The sequence below is a fragment of the Penicillium subrubescens genome (assembly GCF_028828155.1).
Source record: "Penicillium subrubescens strain IBT 31985 chromosome Unknown utg000006l_segment0_segment0, whole genome shotgun sequence".
In the NCBI taxonomy this organism is placed as follows: Eukaryota; Fungi; Ascomycota; class Eurotiomycetes; order Eurotiales; family Aspergillaceae; genus Penicillium; species Penicillium subrubescens.
In genome coordinates this window covers 1,116,588-1,136,658 of record NW_026643156.1, presented here as the reverse complement: position 1 = coordinate 1,136,658, position 20,071 = coordinate 1,116,588, and the positions used below count along the sequence as shown (strand labels likewise).

Here is a 20,071-nt window from a genome sequence, read left to right as displayed (position 1 = left end):
ATTCAAGATACGAGAATTGGACACTTGAATCGCCAAGTCATTTTCAGCATACTCAAAAGCAACCAGGGCAAATGAGTCTCTTGATGAAGTATAAATACCTCCATCTATCCCACCCTTAACCCCATCATCAACTCCCATCAAACTCAAAGCATCTCAAACAAGCCTCCAACCATTAAAACCAAACTACAAATCTTCCATCTTAACCACTATCTTATTCAAACCACTCTTCAACGAACCAACCATCAAAATGAAGTTCACCACCGCCACCATCGCCTCCCTCATCACCGTCCTCCCCATGGCCAACGCATGGATCTTCTCCACCACCGCCGGACAATGGGACGGCGAGAACAACCGCGGATGCACCAAGGCATCTTCCAGTGCAGGCGCGATCATCGACTGGGAGAATGAGTGGGGTTCGGACTGCACTCTGCGCGTGTATAGCGATAGCAAGTGCCGTACGCAGATTGGGATTGCTTCGGATGATTGGAATGATCATGAGTTGAGTACTTCGATGGGGAGTTTTAAGGTTTCAAGCTGCTAAGGGGGAGATTGTTTATTCTCGGGAATGTTTCTTCTTGTCTTTTGGCTTTTTGGTTTGAATTGTTTGAATGTATTTACTTGTATCCTTTGCGTTGGTAAATACTATCGCAAAGATATTGCATGATTGACTGATTGTTGGCTGCGTTAGTAAGATTATGTCCTCTTCTCCTACCTTCAAGTGAGTCCTCCCATCTGGAGACTGCGTAGTATTCCTAACAATATCGAGGAATCTTCTACAGACTTTAGAAATATAATTCCGGGAACGCTACCTGCTGCAAAAGGATACCAAATATTCATATCTGAGATTAAATACGTGACTAGGGCCCAGTGTTCGGAAGAAACACAGGATATGCCTTAAAATACAGTAACTCTTTACTATATCCCATTCATATGTAAGTTCAATCAGTCGTATACTTCTTGCGGATCAGGTGGATCCTCAAAAGCACGGACCATCGGCCTCGGAGGCTCGGACAAGTCAATTTCCAGTCCGCCGCTCAATAACTTCGCATTCACCAAGCTCCAATAGACTCTCCATGTCCCTTCTACGCGAAGCGGAGAGGTGCCTTGCGAACCAACATGCACACACCCTCAACGCCTTCATAACTCCACTACCCCGCGCGGGGCAATGGCTAGATCGCGTCAAGGAAGCAGACCAACGTCGCGAGCAAGGTACGCCTACGATACTCAAGAGCTATGCTCTTCACCCAGAAGATTGAAGCTTACAAGCGAACTACCATACAGGAAACCCCAAGTCCGCAGTCGACGGGCGCTTGATCTCGATCAAGGATAACATCTGCACACGCGATCTCCCAACGACCTGCGCCTCGGGTATCCTCGACAAATTCACTAGCCCGTTCAATGCCACCGTCGTCGATCAATTAGAGGCCGCGGGGGCTGTGATTGCTGGCAAGACAAATCTAGATGAGTTTGGTATGGGATCGCATTCGGTGCATTCGCGATTTGGCGCTGTAAAGAACTTGCGACGGGATGCGGATGGTCGGGATCTTTCCGCGGGCGGAAGTTCTGGTGGGAGTGCGGTGGCTGTTGCTGCTGATCAGTGCTATGCGTGAGTACTGGAGATGTTGTTTGACTATGGATGTATACTAACCGCTGCGTGGTTATAGTGCCCTTGGAACAGATACTGGAGGCTCCGTCAGACTCCCCGCGGCGTACACGGGAACAGTTGGCTTCAAGCCCTCATACGGGTTACTCTCTCGATGGGGCGTGGTGGCATATGCCAATTCCCTCGACACGGTGGGAATTCTGGGAAAGAAAACGTCCAGCGTGAGAGACGTCTTCTGTACGTCTCTCCATTACAGCTTGTCAAGTACTGCTTGCTAACAGACCTACATAGCCATCCTCAACAAGCACGATTCTCGCGATCCAACCAACATAACCTCTTCCTCACGCTCTCGAATCCTCTCACGCCTGCAAACACCACGACTCGCCTCTCGACTAACCTCAACCCCCCTCCGCATCGGTGTCCCACTAGAATACAACATCTCCGAACTCACCCCATCTGTCCGTCAAGCGTGGCTTCTATCTCTCGCGCACCTACAAGAACAAGGACATACAATCCACCCCGTCTCTCTCCCAGCAACAAAACACGCTTTATCCGCATACTACGTCCTCGCACCCGCAGAAGCATCCTCAAACCTTGCCAAATACGACGGTGTTCGCTACGGAACGCGTTCCGACGGACCGGACAGTGATGGACAGCCAGATGGCTATCTATACGCCAACACGCGTGGCAATGGGTTCGGCGCCGAGGTACAGCGCCGCATCCTCCTTGGCACTTTTAGTCTAAGCGCAGATGCCATGGATAATTACTTCATCCAGGCGCAACGTGTGCGCCGACTAGTGCAGCAGGATTTCAACGCTGTTTTCGCGGCTGCGCATCCATTCGCCGCTGCGTCAGACGCGGTCGAGATAGATCGATCGACCACGGCAAATGTCGATGTAATCGTTTGTCCTACTGCACCATCTCCACCACCCCGATTGTCTGATGTATCAGCCGGATCGTCGCCCTTGGATGCCTATGTGAATGATGTTTTCACGGTTCCGGCTAGTCTGGCTGGATTACCTGCTATTTCGGTCCCTGTGACTGTGGCTGAGTCTGAGCGGAATCCCGATGCTGATGAGGTGGCTGGTATTCAGGTCATTGGGCAGTATGGGGATGACGAGTTGGTGATGAATGTTGGTGAGTTGTTGGAGGGGAGGAGGTTGGATAGCTGATTAAGAGTCCGAGATCTGGCCTTCAGACAGACTGTGTTTTATTATATATTTGTATGATTACAATGATACCATTTATTTCTGTGCATTACATTTATTGTCTAGCTGTTTTGAATCTTACACGGTTCATTTCAATACAATAAGCGTACATAATACTCTGCGCTTCAACATAGTCGTAGCAACATCAAGTCATCTCAACATCCTCATCTGCACCCGTTGGAGCATCCGCAGCCTGAGGTGTCCCGGCTGTGCCAACACTCATCGCATCCTCGAGCACCGGGTTAGCAGCAGGCGTAGCTTGATTACTGTTCACAGCGGAATCAGAAGCCCCCGCCGCACCAGCCGTAGCAAGCGCAGCACCGACGCCATTCTGTAGAACTTCGGAGCCCCCAATGGCACTAGACGCCGTACCGTCCATTCCCGTGTTATTATTTCCAATCACGTCGCCATCGATTCCACCCCAGGTGAACATGGCTTCGACCTCGTCGACGAGGTCGGCAACAACATCCTCAACGATCTGGTCGTTGAAGCGCTCGCCAATAGGTCGGACTGGACCACCGAACTCGTCTTGCTCGGGCGGACCAAACCACCATGGGCCTTCGAAGCGGCATTCGGCAGCACCACCGCCGTAGCAGCTGACAGCCGGGTAGTAGCCGATCATGCCGTCGTCGGCATTTTCACGTTCTCCGATGCCGAGATTATTCGTACCGTTGGCGAGACGGCTAGCTGGTGGTAGGAAAGCATACAGCTCTTTGAAGGGCGTGCCCATCTTGACGCCATTTTTGAAGATGGTAATGCTGGAGCCGGGCAATGTGCGGAGAGTAGGGTCTTCACTGTTGAGTGGGGAGGGAGGCCCGAAGGTAGGAGTTTCTTTTAGGTTGAAGGCGTAGTCGCGGAGGTGCTTTGTAGAGAAGACGTTGGACTGTTGCCAGCAGAAGTCGGATTTGTAGTGGAAAGGGATACGGTCTCGGATGATATTGGCGGCTGTAGGAACCCGGGATGACTGGTCGGATCCATCGCCATCTACAGCCGGGTCGTAGGTGCCTTCGACAATTTTTTTGTGTAGAGAGAGAGGTGGGAGGGTGATCAGCATGCCGATGACATCGCCCTCGTTAATGCCTTCGCCCTTGGGAAAGAAGGGTTCGCAGCGCATGCGATTGACGACTTCGCCGTTCACGTCGCGGATGCCGTATCCGTAGCAGTCGACGCCCACGTTGACATCCAAGTCCGCCTCACGTCGAGCGAATCCGAGTCGCACATGGCCTCGAGGGGATGCGCTAGGTCCGCCCTTTTGGGGAGCTCCTTGGGGATCATCCACCCGGCCACTGATGACGCGTGCCTCGTAATAATATGATCCTTCCCGAACACACACGTTTGCGCGCGCCGTATGCCACGCACTACTGGTGGTTACTGCCCTAGCGTCCTGCGAAAAGGAAATCGCGGCAGGAGAATCCTCGAAGCTGAAGCGTGCGTGGTACGGTTCAACATCGGTCTGTCGGTACTTGATATGGGGGAAGCCCGGGTCACCGATTGCATAGCTGTAGCGGAAGCCGTTCTTGTTGGTGAGTTTATCGACAACCTCGTGGAAATCCCATGTCTGACCCAGCACTTCCGAGCTCTTGCTTGTCACAAGGTTGAATTGACGCGGCTGCGGTGGTGACTGATCTGAAGCCCGGGGTTCGGCGAGTAGCAGTGGGCGGAGGATCGAGAGTTCCGAACTGGGGCGCGCCATGCTTGCAACCGTTGCGCGTTTCTTGGGCGGTGGTGCGTTTTCCGGGTCTAGACCCTTGGCTTCACGTTTCTTGCGACTATCTCGCTTGTTGCGCTTTGAGCGAGCTGCATCAGCACCTTGGACAGATGCGTTGCTGGCGGGAGCTGGAGAGGCTCGAGAGTTGAGATCAGACAATGCGCCGTTGAGGAGAGGGCCATTGCCTGGTGGGAGGAGGGGGGAGTTGATGTTTGAGGAAGGCGCGGACGAGCCAGGAGCTTGAGTAGATGCCATTTTGGTAGATTTGACACAGGGCGATGTCAAGTATCAAACCAATAGACCTCGAATAGGGCTGATTGAACGTGGCCGGCGAATTAGAGCTGAATGGACGAGTAACTATAGTGAAGCATATGAGTTAGCGCATGAAAGCAATCGCCAATCGGTATCTCTAGCTCTCCAGTGCCACGTTTATAACTGCAGCAGCAATGATCATTTACCTGAATGACGCGGGTCCAGTCAACTCAGCTCCGGCCGGAGTGTCGCAGCTGCGCACGTGAAGTGAATTGAGATGCAAAAGCCTTATTGCTGATTCCAGAGTCCCTGATGGTTCAGATCTTCTTAGCATTCATATATATTGATTCAAGAGCACCAGCAGAAGCACAGAATCACTGGAGTCTGGTGTACCTGATGAACTCGCGATCCTTGCGAAAGTGAAGCCATCCCGGCAGAACAGCGTCGGCGGTAGGAAAAGCGGTGTTGTGATGTGGGAAAGGCGGTGGGAAGAGGAAAAACTCTTGGAAGGCGGTGAAGGAAAAAGTAAGTGGGTCTCCGCCGGGCAGAAAAAAATACTGGTTAGATCACATGATCCATAAATTTACACACAACTGATCAACGGATAGTCAAGCAACAACTTCGAGCAGCCCGACGGATCCCCGCATTTCTCTCTTTCAGATAAGCTGAGAAGAGAATATCATTTACAATGCCCAAGGCTACCAGTTCCCGAGCCGCCGCTGCGGCGCGCAGACACAACCCTCTCGCAGACGATATCTCTGCCGTGGGGCATCTCCGAACAACCAGCACCACCAAGAAGGGCAAGCGCCAGGATGACGATGAGGAGGGCGAGAATGGCGATCGCTATATTGATGCCAAGATGTCTCGCAAGATTCTTCAGATCGGTCAAGAATTGGCAGACGAAGATGCTGCCGAACACAAGCTCCGCATTGGTGGGGCTCAGCAAAAATCGAACGCGGCCTTTGACTTTGACACTCGGTTCGAGGATGAAGCTTTGTCGGATGATGACAAGTTTGAGAATGACGGTTGGGTTGATGATGAGGAGGAGGTTGAGGATATTGTAAGGATTCTTCTCAGGAGCATGGAATTAACTATTCGGAGCTTTATCTAACAAGGCTTGTAGGAGGTTGATCCCAATGATCTCGATATGTTCAACAAATTCATGCCTGGTGGCCACGACGAGGACCCTATCTTCGGCACGCGACAGCCCGGAGAGCAGATGCAGCAACAGACGACAAACCTTGCCGATTTGATCCTGGAGAAGATTGCCGAACATGAAGCGAAGCTGAACGGCGAGAATGTCGGTGGGCCCTTCATTCAAGGTGGTGGTGCGCCCGAGGATGCTGTGCAGATCCCAGCCAAGGCTGTGGAAGTATACGAGAAGTATGTCAGATCACCAAGCCATTGCATCTCTGCGCCAGCCTAACCAACGTAACTCTAGGGTCGGCATGATTCTCTCTCGCTACAAGTCCGGTCCTCTCCCCAAGCCTTTCAAGATCCTCCCATCTGTGCCAAACTGGCCGACCTTCCTCGACATCACTCAGCCCGAGCGATGGACCGCCAACGCTGTTTACGCCGCGACTCGCATTTTCATTTCCGCCAAGCCCTGGGTGGCTCAAGAGTTCATCTCAACTGTGCTGCTGAACCGTGTCCGCGAGGAGATCTACGAGACCAAGAAGTTGAACGTCCACACCTACAACGCTCTGCGCAAGGCCTTGTACAAGCCCGCATGCTTCTTCAAGGGTCTGCTGTTCCCGCTTGTGTCCAGCGGTACTTGCTCCCTCCGCGAGGCCCACATTGTCTCCTCGGTGATCGCCCGCGTGTCCATTCCCGTCCTCCACTCTGCCGCTGCTCTCCTCCGCATGTGTGACTTGGCTGCCGAGCAGTCCATGCGCTCGCTCGAGAGCACCGGTGCCGTCAACACCTTCATCCGGGTCTTCCTGGAGAAGAAGTACGCCATGCCTTACAAGGTCATTGATGCCCTGGTCTTCCACTTCCTGCGTTTCCGCAACGAAGATCCCGCGGCCATGGACGGCCCCGGTAGCTCCAAAGCCTACAAGCTGCCCGTCTTGTGGCACCAGTCTCTCCTGGTATTTGCTCAACGTTACCGCAACGATATCACCGAGGACCAGCGCGAAGCCCTTCTGGATTTGCTGCTCGTTCGCGGACACAAGGATATTGGACCCGAGGTGCGACGAGAGCTGCTTGCCGGCCGTGGCCGTGGCGTCGTGGTTCTGGATCCCGAGCAACAGAATGCCCTCGATGCCGGTGATGACACGATGGATGTGACTATGTAGATGCTCCATTGAGCTTGATTTCTTTTCCTTTGTCACCAAAATCCTTTGCCCCCCTGCATATACCACCTACGACCTGGTCATGAGCACGTACTTGATGGAATGGCGTTTACTGTTGTGTTTTTTTTTCTTTCTGTGGGACTGCATATATTCCCCTTGGTGTCGGAACTGGTGAAGTCAATAGAGCAGAATAGCGTCTATTGGCCAAAAAAGCATTGTTAATATTCAATCTGGCATAACCTGAGTAACTTAACCTAAGGCGACTCGATATTAAAGATTAACGGACTGAGCCTGGGGCTCAGTCCGGACCTCTCTAAGATCTAGGTGTGTTCTTGCTCAAATTTCTATATAGAGAAACGTATTTTCAATTACTGGAATATTGGCACAATAGAGATAGCCCAGGATAGCTTCTTGATAGCCCTTCAACCTGGCAAGTTGTAGAAGACAATCCGAGATGACTGGTTGCTCTAGGCGTCTTCTTATTCCTCATTCTTATTTATTATATATACCACGCTAGAATGATGTATGATTAACAGTGCTAGCTTGAACTATTGCACCTTAACCAAGGATTGCAACTATTCAATCACATAATCATTAAAAAATATCGCAACCCATCCTACTTGGCCCGAAACCGATGACCTTGTCATGCATACCCTCCAGATATATCCCATATCTAGTAGTACTTCTCCCCCTTAGACAGTCCAGTCACGGACCACTTCATCCCAAACGCCGCATGCCTATACTCCCTCCCACTAGCACCACCAACACCCTCCCCAATCTCCCCAAAACGCAACTTCGCCTCCCCAATCTCCTTCCCAATCGGATTCCTCCCCAAACAATGTCCAATAGCCAACTGATCCAACTCGGGATTCCTCGTCGTCACCAAAACACTCGAAAACGCCGTACTCTGCGAAACACCATTCTCAAAGAGTGCCATAAACCCAACAATAACACAGACGACACTCACGCCCAGCGCAGTCGCATACGCCAAAAGCAGATTCCTACTATTATAGCTGTAGAAGTTCTGAGGCGATGACACTTTTACAGGGACGGTGGTGTTCGCGGCATTCAGGCTGAGGAGACTATAGGTGAAATTATGCGAGAGGTCCTCCAATGCCCGGGCTAGGGTTTTGTTTCGGCAGAGGGCGGTCGACATATTGCGTGAAATCGTTACCTCCAAGTAATCGGTGTTGTTCCATATTTCGGGACATGACCAGAGACCCGTTTGGGTGACTGACAGTGGGTTGCTGGCTAGGACGGAGGAGGGCGAGTCGTCTAATACTGATCCCGTGGAGCCGATGGCAATATTGTGTTTGATGAGGCCTGAAAATAGCATGTGTATGACATAGTAGCCGCCATTTGCGGGTGTGTCGTGGTACCCGGGTAGTAATACAGAAATTGCGGCCGACGAGTCCCAATTTGCCGGGGCGAGTGGCTTTGTTGATACTGGTGTTAGGGTGCGGACGCCGTTGGTGAAGGTTAGGTTTGCGGTATAGGATGTGTTCCATAGTTGGCAGACCAGCTCGGTAGGTTGGGTGGCGTTGGTATTCCAGAGGGGGTTTGAACCTGTTGCATATAGGAAGAGGGTGTTGTTGAGGAGATCGGGGACAGTCCCTGAGTATACAAACTGAGGGACTGTTACGTTGGTGATGTTTGCGAATGTCTGATTCCAGACTTGTGCTAGGGTATAGTGGTTCTCATTCAGGATATCGGGGAAGGTGAGACCTTTCATCTCTTCAATGGCTTCGCTAAGTCTCTGGCATTTGTATGATGGGCCGTAGAAGTCTAGGGAGTAGGTTGAGTTGGGGAATGGTGCAGCGGCAGGGACAACGTCGACGGATGATGAGGTGACTGTAAAGAGGCGACTGATCTCGGCGGAGGGAGCATCAATATGTCCAACGCCTTCGAAATTCGCCCAGGGGACCCAGGATGAGTCCGTAAAATTTACGGTCGGAACGCGCACCTGCGTGGTGTTTGTGGTTGTTAAGAGATGGACGGACAGGGTCGCAGGTGTGATGATGGCCGACAATGGGATAAGCCTATTGTGATCAGTAAATTAAGCCCCTTCTACTCTCACGCAGGAACGAGATGGGAAAAACCTACCATGAGAAAATTGCCAGTAATGTGAGGGTTTTCGCATACAACCAGAGATCAGGAATCAAAAAAGCGAGTGGGTCTTTAAGCACCGCGAACATCCCATCAATTCCGCTAAGCTTCATGCTCTTCCGGCGGAGAGTTGCCCATATCTCTTGCACAGCTGCGATTCCAACACCAGCAACGAGGAAGGTTTTGTTAAGAAAGGCAAAGCCAGTTCCGATTCGGATTGCCCATGTTTGTTGGTCGACCGAGTGGACACGAGTATTGTCGAGGCTCTGGTAGTATAAGTGATGGCCCACCGACAACGCCGCACCACAAATCACAGATCCAACCATTAGGGTTGGAGTCCACCATCCGATTCCCCATATGGCTGGGGAGATCTCATCATGGGGTACTGGTTGAGGATGAGAAGTGTAACCTGTTTTTTCGGGCGCTCTAGGGCCGCGGATATGATGATCGGAACCTTGAATATGGAGAGGGTCGTGTTCAGTCTGCCTATCGATTGATGAAGACATTATAATTAAGGAACGATTTGGGTTAGCGATCATATACGGGGGGCGAGTTGAGATTCTCGCCAGATCTTATAATGGATGAGGCTAAAGACGAGGCTGAAGATGAAGCCTGTAATTATTTTCCCCTCTCCCTGTGTGACAATCTACGAGTTGGCAATACATTAGCTTGCATGATGATCATCGAGGAGAAACAAATCGACTTGTCCAACCCATACATTGCAGGATCAGGATTCGGACTAGTAACCTAATCCATCGATAGGGTCTGGTCCCCTACTACTCTTTTTGGTTATCATGCATGAGCGGCGTATGTACGGAGTACCTGTCGGCACATTGCAGATACGAAGGAGGGTCGGGCAAGGCGCAGTATCACATTGAGGGATGGCTTACCCTAGTAGCTAAAAATATCTACCAGATCCTATTTCTCTACATCCTCATTCGCTCCAAGTACGTGCCCGTTCTCTTTCCCCGCACGAACCTTTCGGTCCACTTTCTAAGGGCCGGTGCCCAGCATTAGTTCTGTGTGCCACGAGGCCTTAGCGTGTTGATTATGAATACGCGAGGATTTCTCTTCTTAAAGCTTTTTGTACGCAGTTTGTGGCCTGATTAGGTTAAATTTAATTCTTGCATTAGCACTTCATATACAAGGCTCTTCTTTATATACATAGAAGTATTGAATTAGATATTAGATATTAGAAAGGCCTAGAAAGAGTGAAAAACGACCCAGTGTTGCGGACCTCAAGTGCCGAAGCGCCTAAGAGCCGCAATGGGCTGATGCAATCGAAAGCCAATCATTCTCCAAGGCCCGTGCGGCGGGCGGTTAGGGGGCGGCTCGCCATCCAAGGTTACGGTAGCCGTTTCTGGGTCGCCATGTTACTGTAGAAGTTATTACAATTATTCTTTTGAGTTGATTGATGCCTCTTATGCTCATGGTAGCTTTTATCAAAAATTATACAATAGTGCTTCAATTACTCTTATTCGAAGGATCTTTCTGAATGTCTCTCTAGATGTCCTTCGAGATATCTTTTAAAGATGTCTTTCTAGATGTCTTTCTAAATATCTTTCTAGACATTTTTCTAAATGTCTTTCTAAATGTCTTTCTAAATGTCTTTCTAAATGTCTTCTAATGGCTTTCGAACCGTCGTCCTTCTTGATAGTATAAATACTATTTCTGCGATCTATCTTTTAACTCGTGACGGCAAAGATGATTTTGAAAATTCATCATAGTTTGAAATTTTCGGAACCCCAATCTCGTTCCCTAGGAAGTAAAGTTGCTGGAGAATATAGGAAAATATCTCTCACTTTAGAATTAGAATATTAACGAAACTGATTCTAAATGCGGCAAAATAGCTTATTCTTTGTGTGGTAAAAATGAGAAAACCAAGGAACTAGTGTAGAATAAAAGAAAAAGGCCTATGGTGTGTATATTGTGGTGATTAGTTAAGGTAGGACTTTTTGTGTCGTAGTGAGGCCAGATACTTTTTTTCATGGGGCTAGAGTGCCTGGCATGGCTGTACATAGGCTGGTTTGCTAGGCAAATGTTGTTTAACATACCCGAATGAATTTACCGAAGTATATATTTCCCAAACAGGAAGTCTCTAAACCTTTCCAACACATGCTCTGCCATAGCAGATGGTGACGAGGTACGTTGTGGTTCTATGAAAACGAATTTTTCGTTCATCTTCCATTTTTGACCCATTCATTTAAATTCGCTTTTTACTCCTGCCTAATCTTTCCTTTTCTCATATCTTCTACATCCAAGTTTTGCCTGCCAGCAACCACTTGCCCACACTCACATCACCACCTTGACTCACTCACACATTCACACATCCCCATCTTCCTACATATACCCTCCCTCATCTCTATCTCCCATCTCCCATCCTCCCCCTCTCCTTCTCCATTCCCTTTTTCATACATAAAACTCTTCCCCTAACCCACCATCACAGTCATGGCCCGCACCCATGGCTACGGCAAGTTCCTGGGCTTGACCGAGCCTGAACAGAGGGTGCTACTCTACAGCATCCTCTACGCCACCCACGACGGCCGGGTAAGTCCCTTTTACCTCCCTACCCCTTCACATTTTCGTTACTTATTGCTGACTTTTCGGCAGAATCCTGTCAACTTCGAGAAGCTGGCAAGTGAGCTGGGATATACAGTCGTCTCAGCCAAAGTCATTACGGCTGCACTCGCCGTAAGCTGATCAAGGCGACTGGCATAGATCCCGGCCGCAAGCCATATTCTCGACGCACAGCATCTGCTTCCGCGGATGCTGTCCAAGAGATTACCGATGCTGGCCCCTCGAACCCCGATGCCTCTGCCGATCCTGCTGCCTCCGGTCCCTCCACCACTGCTGACGAGGGCAAAGCTCCCAAGAAGCCGCGCAAGGTCCGACGCACCGCTGTCCCACGAAAGCACAAGGCTTGCGAGATGGATGAGGGTGATAAGGACGGCAAGGCTGATGAGGACGATGGGGCTGGTACGGCCGTTGCTGAGGCTTAGTCGCCCAGCAGGTTGAGTCCTAGCCGCTGGGGCTAATCCCCCCTCGGTGGTTAGGGCTCGACTTCTCAATGAGAGATGGACCGAGGGATAGGTGCGGGTTGGAGTTCTATGCTTGGTTTATTGCTTTTCTGGTCGGGAAACACCAAAATTCGTTACAACGAAAATCTATGCTTTGCAGCTATATTTTCTGGGTCTCCGGTTTGGGAGAGAGCATCGGAAAACCGTGAGAACAAAACCAACGATTTTTCGCTATGTCATTTTGGTTTCTGGTTTGAACGCGAACATCAAAAACACGTGAAACAAAAAAAAGTGCAGACGTCGCTGAGCCCTCGTCATTAAAGGTGGCTTCCTGGCTATGTTTCTGGGTTTCTGGTTCAAACAAACAATATCAAAAAACCGAAAAAAACCGCGAAAAGAAAACGTCAAAACATCAAAACGAAAAAAAGTGCAGATGTTAAGCTATCATCAATACGGCTGATGCTTCTTCGCTATGCTTTGTCGGTTTTTGGTTCAAACGGCAACATCAAAAAACCGTTGCAACGAAAGATCGCAGCCGTTTCGATGCTTTTTCGCCATGTCGTTTTGGTTTCCGGTTTGAACGATAACATCAAAAACCGTGAGAACGCAAATCGACGCATTGTTGCTATGTCTTCTTTGTTCCGGTTCAACCGAAAATATGAAAAACACGTGAGAACAGCCAAAAACCCACAGCTTTTTTAGCCTTTATCATTATGGGTGATATTCGGTTTCACGATATGAACATGATATTGTGGAGGATCAACATGGGGAAATCGTCCGACAACAGTGACCATTTCTTGCCAAGTTCTCTCTATTTTCCGGGGTTTCAAACACAAACGCCGAGAGAGCTCAAAAAGTCGCTTAGACACAAGTTCTTACAAATTGAACCTCCGTCAATCCGCGACTCCTGGATGAAAATGAAAGGATGGTTCATGGTTCATGGTTCCTACGCTAAATTACCCCGCCATTGAAACGGTTAGAAGGATTAATTAACTTTGCACATCTGCCACGCTACACTTGACATTAGCCGAGAACTAAGAACTATCTACAACTCCGTATGTAATCAAAGTTGTAGTCTGTTTCAGTGTTTGCACCTATAGGAGAGCCCCGGATTGTTCGGGAGTCATCTCGTGTAATTCCTTAGTAATTGTTACCAAGGAGGATCCAAATTCTTAGTCCATACTCAGTACGGAGTACATACTTAGTACGGTCTTTGTGGGCCACCCCTTCTTGGACGCGGACTCCGGCGGGGACTGAGTTTCGCCAATGCGACCGCGGGGTGAACGCACATGTTAGGGATTCGGATGGATGGTCCACAGTCTATCATGATACTTACAGTAGTTATACAGTAGAGGGTTTAACTAACTACAGTCCAGTGTCGAAACTGTCGAAATCTACCGTGTTCTGCGTTCTTCGACAGTCTTCGGTAGGATTGAAGAGTGGAATTCTTCAGCCAGGGTCAAGGGCCAATGTGAATGCAGTACTGTACTGCAGGTTAATGTCCGAGGGGAGGGGGCTAGCCCCTGCCCCTGGAAATACCATTCCAACACCAAACTCCGTATGGAGTGTAGTAGTGGAGTTAAGCGTGCATGATGCATCTCCAAGGGGCAGGGGAGAGAGAGTAATTCCCGGAGAATTAACGGCTGGTGGCGAGTGTAATTCCAGTTGGTTATTCACCTTGATTGGGGCCCTCTGTCTCCAACCTGGACGAGGCTTTTGTGCAGGGACCAACATCCAATCCACAGTGTGCGCGATCTGCTCTCCACAGTTGCGACAGACGCTTGAGACTGGGTTCTTAGCGGGGTCCACCATTGTTCCAGACGGACGTGGCGGATTGTCGGGAAGGATGACTCCGTGTTGGAAGGGGAGGGGAGGGGAGGGGGTGGTAATGTCCGGTGGGACAAGAGGCAATTGCCATTGATTGTGTGACCATTTTCAAGTGTACAGAGGACATGTGAAATGGATAGATCATTAGAGAGAGGATCATCAACTTGACTGTACATATAGATTGGAATTGCTTTTTGGCCCGTAATGCGCAGTAGATATAGACTGCAGTTGGGGGCCTTAGGCTTGGGGTCCAGAGACAACAGGAGTGGTGCATGTCGTAGTCAGTGGCTATTCATAGTTACAGCATGGAGTACTCCGTACAGAACTGTACTTTGTTGGTCTACGGTGAAACGGATGAGCCGTGGAATCCAGGGGCGCAGGGGCTGATTTACTGTATTAATACACTCCTACAGGCATTCTGACTGGAGGGGTAAATGTCAGAGTGGTAATTTTGGTATTGACTTTGTAAGCTGACGGCCCCGGGGCTGACGACTCCGCCCCTCCAGAATGGGAAAATCAACTTGGCCCCTTCCCAGGTACTTCAGGTACCATAGAAGAATGTATGGAACCAGAAGTACCGTCCAAGTACCTTTAGACCCAGGCCCCCATCCCTGGAACCCCTACCACTGTCCTCTCTCCCTGTCCCTCTTCTCCCTCCATTTGACCACGCTGGCCTCTACTTAAACACGCCACTCGCCCACTCTTTGTCCCTCCCCCAACAGCCCAACCCCAAAGGACCATCTGTCCTCTACCTTCGCTGAGTCATTCCTTCCTCTGTCTCGATTCATCTGGAGGCAGATTGACGGTGCCCGACCGTGATGACAGCGTGGCCTTGATTCCAGGCAACCAGAGAAGCACATCCTACTTTGAACAATCAAGTCCCCGCTCTCTACACACCATCATCACTTGACGGCACCGGCCATCTACTCTCCTCGATATACAACTCGATAATATCCTACCATCCAACCACCACATACACAATACACACATATCCATGATGGCAGAGACAACGTCACTCCGTGACTTGGAGTCTCTCTCCGCATCCCCGGAACCCGAGATGCCTTTGACTATCTCTCCTTCAGATACGTCATTGGATTCTCCGGAACCGGTGGACGACGACATGAAGGAAGACGAGAAGAAGCCCACGAAGAAGAGAAAGTCCTGGGGTCAGGAACTACCAGTGCCCAAGACCAACCTTCCTCCAAGGTATGTACCAAGTATCCCTCAGCAAGTGCTATGTCCAGCGAGTGAGCTTTGTTCTAACACTTCACCCCCTCCATCAGGAAACGAGCCAAGACCGAAGATGAAAAGGAGCAGCGTCGCATCGAGCGTGTTCTTCGAAACCGCGCGGCCGCTCAAACATCCCGTGAGCGCAAGCGCCTTGAAATGGAGAAGCTGGAAACCGAGAAGATCCGCATGGAGCAACAAAATCAATTCCTCCTACAGCGCCTTCAGCAGATGGAAGCCGAGAACACCCGCCTGTCTCAACAGGTCGCTCAGCTCTCTGCGGAGGTGCGCGGCTCTCGTAGCAGCACTCCCGTCAAGGCCGGCTCTCCGGTCCCCAACTCCTCCGCCACCACTACCTCCCCTACTCTCACTCCTACTCTCTTCAAACAAGAAGGCGAAGAACTCCAAATGGAGCGAATCCCTTTCCCCACCCCATCCACCATCACCCTCGACTACTCACCCACCCTCAAGCCCTCCACTCTGGCTGAGGCCACCACCGACGTGACACAACATCCTGCCGCGATGTTGTGCTCCCCAGACCTGCAGTGTCCGTCGGCGGCCTCGAAGGAGCAGGCGCTCTCCCTCTCTTCGACCTCGAACTTCCAGTTCACTCTAGCAACGACGTTGCAGCTCCTCTTTCTGACGATGACTTCCGTCGCCTCTTCCACAGTGACATTCCCACTGCTCCGCATTCTTCATTCCCTGAAGACGGGTTCGCCTTTGGCACTCTCGACGGCGGAGATCTATCAGCATTTCCCTTTGATTCATTGGTTGATTTCGACCCCGAGTCTGTCACCCTCGACGGTGACCGGCCCGTCCTTTCGGATGAGACTTCTCACTCGACTGCTAGCATGCAGCCCAGCCTTGGCGCGTCCACTTCGCGATGCGACGGGCAGAGCATTGCAGCTAGCGGTTAGGGAGCAGATCTTCAGCCCGCAGGGGACGGTGTCGGCCACGTCGGAGGGTCGATCGACTTGGATGTCCTTGTTGACTATGGCCTGGGCAATCGATAGTATCACCAGCCAGTCGCGACGACGCGGGCGAGCTATGGGAGTAGCTTCATCATCATCATTATCTATGTCGACTGTGAAAGGGGCCGGGATTGGCAAGATACAATCTCGGGTCTCTTCTTCTGGCCGACGACGCAGTTACGGAAAGATGGGTCCATCTCATCAACATCAACATCAACGGAGTACACGGAGTTCCTGGAGTTCGTCATCAACGGGTACGGGCGAGACTATGTCGTCGGTGCTTTTGGGTAAGCAGCTATGATAGGATAGTTTGCTGGTTCGGGGGACATTTCCTTAGGAGAACCTTGGGATTTAGGGATCCTCTTTTTTGGCTGTATAACTAGTTCCCACCTTTCAAATCATCCAGATTCAAAATAAATTGACTGGCTCAGCTTCTAGCTATCTTGATATGTGTTCATCTCCATAGTAGACGACTTCTTATTAATAGTAGTCGTGAGTGTATCTCGGTAGATGTATGTAGAAGGTGGGCACGGGGATGGCAATTTGGCAGCCTAACTCCAGTCAGACGAAGTAACAGTTGATTCAAAATACAGTCACCTATCCTGAATAAAACCATGTAAAATGTCTATTAAATAATTATAACTCTCTATTCCATTTCTTTTCTTCAACCACCACTGTTCTCTATTTACGTGGGTGGTTCAATATCCGCGCTAACAACTGAATGCGGTCAGTGACGTTTGCCACCCCTCTCTCTCTCTCTCTGTGTGTGTCTCTTTCTCCGGTCATCTCTTTGCGCCGAATCCTCCTCCACCTCAGCCACAACAACTTCCAACTTTCTTTCTCCTTCCCCTCGACAACACACACCCACAGTCTCTTTCATAACATAATACAAGTGCATTACATTGCACTAGTCTATCCACCATGGTCCGCAGAGATCCCATCTTCGAAGCTCGCACAAATGTCAAGGTCCGTCCAGTCTGCCCATCTCTCCCCGCACTCCATCCATACCATACCACACTCTACCCGCCCTCTCACCCAACACCCAACATCCAGTCCTCATCCACTGACTCGAGTGTATAGCTCCACTCAAACCGCCTCAAAAAAGAAGCCTCCCGCGCCGAAGCAACATTCAAATCCGAAAAAGCAAAAGCCGACCGCGCAATGAAAGCCCGCGAATTCCAAATCGCCCGCATCCACGCCTCCTCCGCCGTCCGCGAAAAAAGGCGCCAAGTCACTCTAAGAGCCGAAGCCGCCCGCGCAGACGTAATCATCAACGAACTCAAAGCCGCTCAAAGCACGCGCGATACATCGCGGACTCTCGCGCTTGCATCGCGAGGCCTGGACGCTGCGAGCAAGAGTGTGAATCTTGAGAGTCTTGTGGCGCATGCGAATAACTTTTTGGCCAGGAGTGAGGACTTTAAGATTGCGGGCGCCGCTATTGAGGATGTTGCGGCTGGCATTAGTATGGCGGAGTATGGGGCGGAGGGGGAGGGGGAGGTTGATGCTTTGATGGGCCAGTTGGCGGATGATGCGGGGGTTGAGTGGAGGATGGCGCTTGAAGATGAGGCGGGGAAGGTTCCTGAGGGGAGGGTTCAAGAGCCAAAAGTGTCAGAGGGAGTTCCTGGGGAGGTAGAGGATGGGCTTGGGGCGAGGTTGAGGGCGCTGAGGGCTGCTAATTAGGTGGGGGGGATGAGATGAGGGTTTTTGATTCTTGTCTCTGTCTTTTGCATGCTTTGCTTGGAAACTAGCCCGTTCTGTTCTGTTTATACTGGGTGATACCCAAGAAGGATGATCCCCTCCATCCCTTGTCTTGTCCTGTCTCGCCTTGAGTCATAGTCCACCCAGTCCGGACTAAGGCTATATCACGACGTTACGGTTTCTGCGTTTAGGAGTGGGTTTGGCCCCTGTTATTCTACTTTTGTCTTGGTTCTTTGCTTGAGCTCATTCGATTATTTTCATTTGCCTTGGGCTTGTGCTTGTCTTGCGTTGATTGTGTATGTTTGAGGCGTTTGTAAATGGAGGGTTACGTCTATTTGACGAGGGTTTTCTCATATCATGCTCTACAAATCTAGATACTGAAATTATTGAGAATACCTGGGTAGACGTACTTCACACTAGCATAGACAGTATTCTATAGATCACATTATGTTTATACCATGATGGAACCCCAGCTCCGGGAGACGTCACACTCTTGTGGTGTTTGTAGCAACATATCATGATGTCTTAGATGGACAGTATTCCTTCCATTCATTGACAGTCAATGTCTATATCGTGATGGAACCTTTACTCTGGGACAAATCACACTCTCATCGTGCTTGGAACAACATACCATGGTATCTTCAAGAGATCGCTGGAATAATACCAGAGCTTTAGTAAATTAAGTTCTGATACAGAAAGTGTTGATTGTATTTAACTATTACCACGAAGATCCGAGGAAATCTCCTTCTACTTAAAGATATGCTATTACAACCACTGAGTCAAGAAAGCAAACATGGAGGATCCCATCAGCAGTCACTTATACCCAAGAACTTCTGCTTCTCACTTCTGGCCTTCAAATCAACTTGACATTGATCTACAATCCTTGAACTTGGGTTTCAAGATGCCAACTAGCTTCCTCGAGCTCCCGGGGGGAATCCGCAACAAGATCTATGGCTATGTCCTATTGAAGCCAGGCGCTATAAACCTTGGCTTCAAAGAATTCGTCATTCCTTGCTATGATCTGAGACAACGTACTCTATACGACTGGTGGCTAATACGCACATTTGACGAGCTACACATTCTTGATCTCAACCTCTTGTACGTGAGCAAAACAATCAGCAAAAAAGCAAAATCCCTCTTCTTCAGCCAGAATCCTTTCAACTTTGCCTGGTGTGGCGGCCCTGGACATCCCGGATCTTTGAAAGGATTGGCTATGACAGCGTCAGCCAGAGAGAGCATGTTATGGTTCAGTTCCGATACACTCAGGGGGAACCTCTGCCAGGTGGGCATATCGACGGTATCCATGAAACACTCAAACAGAAGCAAAAGCACTGTACGAACTTGAAAACTCTCATGACATCTCCTTATCGTTCTCAAGCTCTGGATCAGAGGCTCAAGCCTGGACACAACTCGGAGGATGACATCAGAGAACTTCTGGAATGGACAGATGTCCTATTTCGACCTATCCCATCGCTTCGGGAGATTGTTGTGAGGGTTAGGAGACGGAATTGTCCCGCGAAAGGGCACCGCTACAACAGGATCGGTTTTTGGAGTCGGAGAAGGAGAGACTTGGGTGGAGACTTGAAAACATTACGGATCCAGCGCCAGCTGAAGAGGAAGATGAAGATGAAGACTGGTCCTGGTGATCGAGGTGATGAAGTATGTATGGCCAGCTGAGGAGTTCAAGGTTGATAAATTCCTTATGTTTGGTTGACTTAACTTATTAGCACGAATTGATGTCAAAGTCGAAAACGAGTGCCTAGCTTCGGAAACATGATACGATTGTGATGCCGACTGGTATGAAATTGGCTTTGTATGATATTTAGAGCATCCACTATACAGAAGTTCTGCAAGTAAACATCGTATCCAGCAGGGGTCAACCTAACTAGTAAGCCTCTATCAAAGAACGACATTCGGATTCGAAGATATTTAGAGTTTCTTGACAGAGATTATGATAGCATGGAATTTCGAGAACCATTGCAAGATTCTGGCCGGGAATAGGATGCCTTAAGAGGGCTTGACAGAACGCATACTGTAGATCTATGTGGAGACCAATTCAGTGGGTAGATCAACAACTCCAGTTGAAGATCACCTCTATACCGTCGAACGGGATTAGATTTGATCTTGAGAAGAGTTAGAAGCCCAATGAAGTTAATTGAA

General features: G+C 49.9%; 8 protein-coding genes across 8 annotated transcripts; 6 read left to right on the top strand and 2 right to left on the bottom strand.

Moving 5' to 3' along the window:
• Positions 1-247: 247 nt before the first annotated feature.
• On the top strand, positions 248-541 carry N7473_008950 (uncharacterized protein; the record flags this gene model as incomplete). The annotated part of the gene is made up of 1 exon (XM_057154889.1): positions 248-541. One exon carries the CDS (start codon positions 248-250, stop codon positions 539-541), a length of 294 nt encoding a protein of 97 aa, XP_057006019.1.
• Positions 542-1,052: 511 nt separating this feature from the next.
• Positions 1,053-2,858, top strand: N7473_008949 (glutamyl-tRNA(Gln) amidotransferase subunit HER2). The gene is made up of 4 exons (XM_057154888.1): positions 1,053-1,209; positions 1,282-1,606; positions 1,665-1,840; positions 1,895-2,858. Exons 1-4 carry the CDS (start codon positions 1,074-1,076, stop codon positions 2,773-2,775), a joined length of 1,518 nt encoding a protein of 505 aa, XP_057006018.1. The 5' UTR covers positions 1,053-1,073; the 3' UTR covers positions 2,776-2,858.
• Positions 2,859-2,956: 98 nt separating this feature from the next.
• N7473_008948 (SPRY domain-containing protein) lies at positions 2,957-4,774 on the bottom strand (the record flags this gene model as incomplete). Its single annotated transcript, XM_057154887.1, has 1 exon — positions 2,957-4,774. One exon carries the CDS (start codon positions 4,772-4,774, stop codon positions 2,957-2,959), a length of 1,818 nt encoding a protein of 605 aa, XP_057006017.1.
• A 685-nt stretch (positions 4,775-5,459) lies between these two features.
• Positions 5,460-7,068, top strand: N7473_008947 (snoRNA-binding rRNA-processing protein ENP1; the record flags this gene model as incomplete). Its single annotated transcript, XM_057154886.1, has 3 exons — positions 5,460-5,831; positions 5,895-6,154; positions 6,213-7,068. The coding sequence occupies 3 exons, from the start codon at positions 5,460-5,462 to the stop codon at positions 7,066-7,068; spliced, it is 1,488 nt and encodes a 495-aa protein (XP_057006016.1).
• A 670-nt stretch (positions 7,069-7,738) lies between these two features.
• Positions 7,739-9,677, bottom strand: N7473_008946 (uncharacterized protein; the record flags this gene model as incomplete). The annotated part of the gene is made up of 2 exons (XM_057154885.1): positions 7,739-9,104; positions 9,169-9,677. The coding sequence occupies 2 exons, from the start codon at positions 9,675-9,677 to the stop codon at positions 7,739-7,741; spliced, it is 1,875 nt and encodes a 624-aa protein (XP_057006015.1).
• Positions 9,678-11,619: 1,942 nt separating this feature from the next.
• On the top strand, positions 11,620-12,170 carry N7473_008945 (putative histone h1.3.; the record flags this gene model as incomplete). Its single annotated transcript, XM_057154884.1, is given in 3 exon segments — positions 11,620-11,718; positions 11,782-11,862; positions 11,877-12,170. The coding sequence occupies 3 exon segments, from the start codon at positions 11,620-11,622 to the stop codon at positions 12,168-12,170; spliced, it is 474 nt and encodes a 157-aa protein (XP_057006014.1).
• Positions 12,171-14,686: 2,516 nt separating this feature from the next.
• Positions 14,687-18,338, top strand: N7473_008944 (uncharacterized protein). Its single transcript, XM_057154883.1, is given in 5 exon segments — positions 14,687-15,221; positions 15,299-16,254; positions 16,269-16,500; positions 17,125-17,179; positions 17,294-18,338. 5 exon segments carry the CDS (start codon positions 15,010-15,012, stop codon positions 17,891-17,893), a joined length of 2,055 nt encoding a protein of 684 aa, XP_057006013.1. The 5' UTR covers positions 14,687-15,009; the 3' UTR covers positions 17,894-18,338.
• Positions 18,339-18,812: 474 nt separating this feature from the next.
• N7473_008943 (uncharacterized protein) lies at positions 18,813-19,674 on the top strand (the record flags this gene model as incomplete). Its single annotated transcript, XM_057154882.1, has 3 exons — positions 18,813-19,009; positions 19,138-19,570; positions 19,639-19,674. The coding sequence occupies 3 exons, from the start codon at positions 18,813-18,815 to the stop codon at positions 19,672-19,674; spliced, it is 666 nt and encodes a 221-aa protein (XP_057006012.1).
• Between the last annotated feature and the right edge of the window lie 397 nt (positions 19,675-20,071).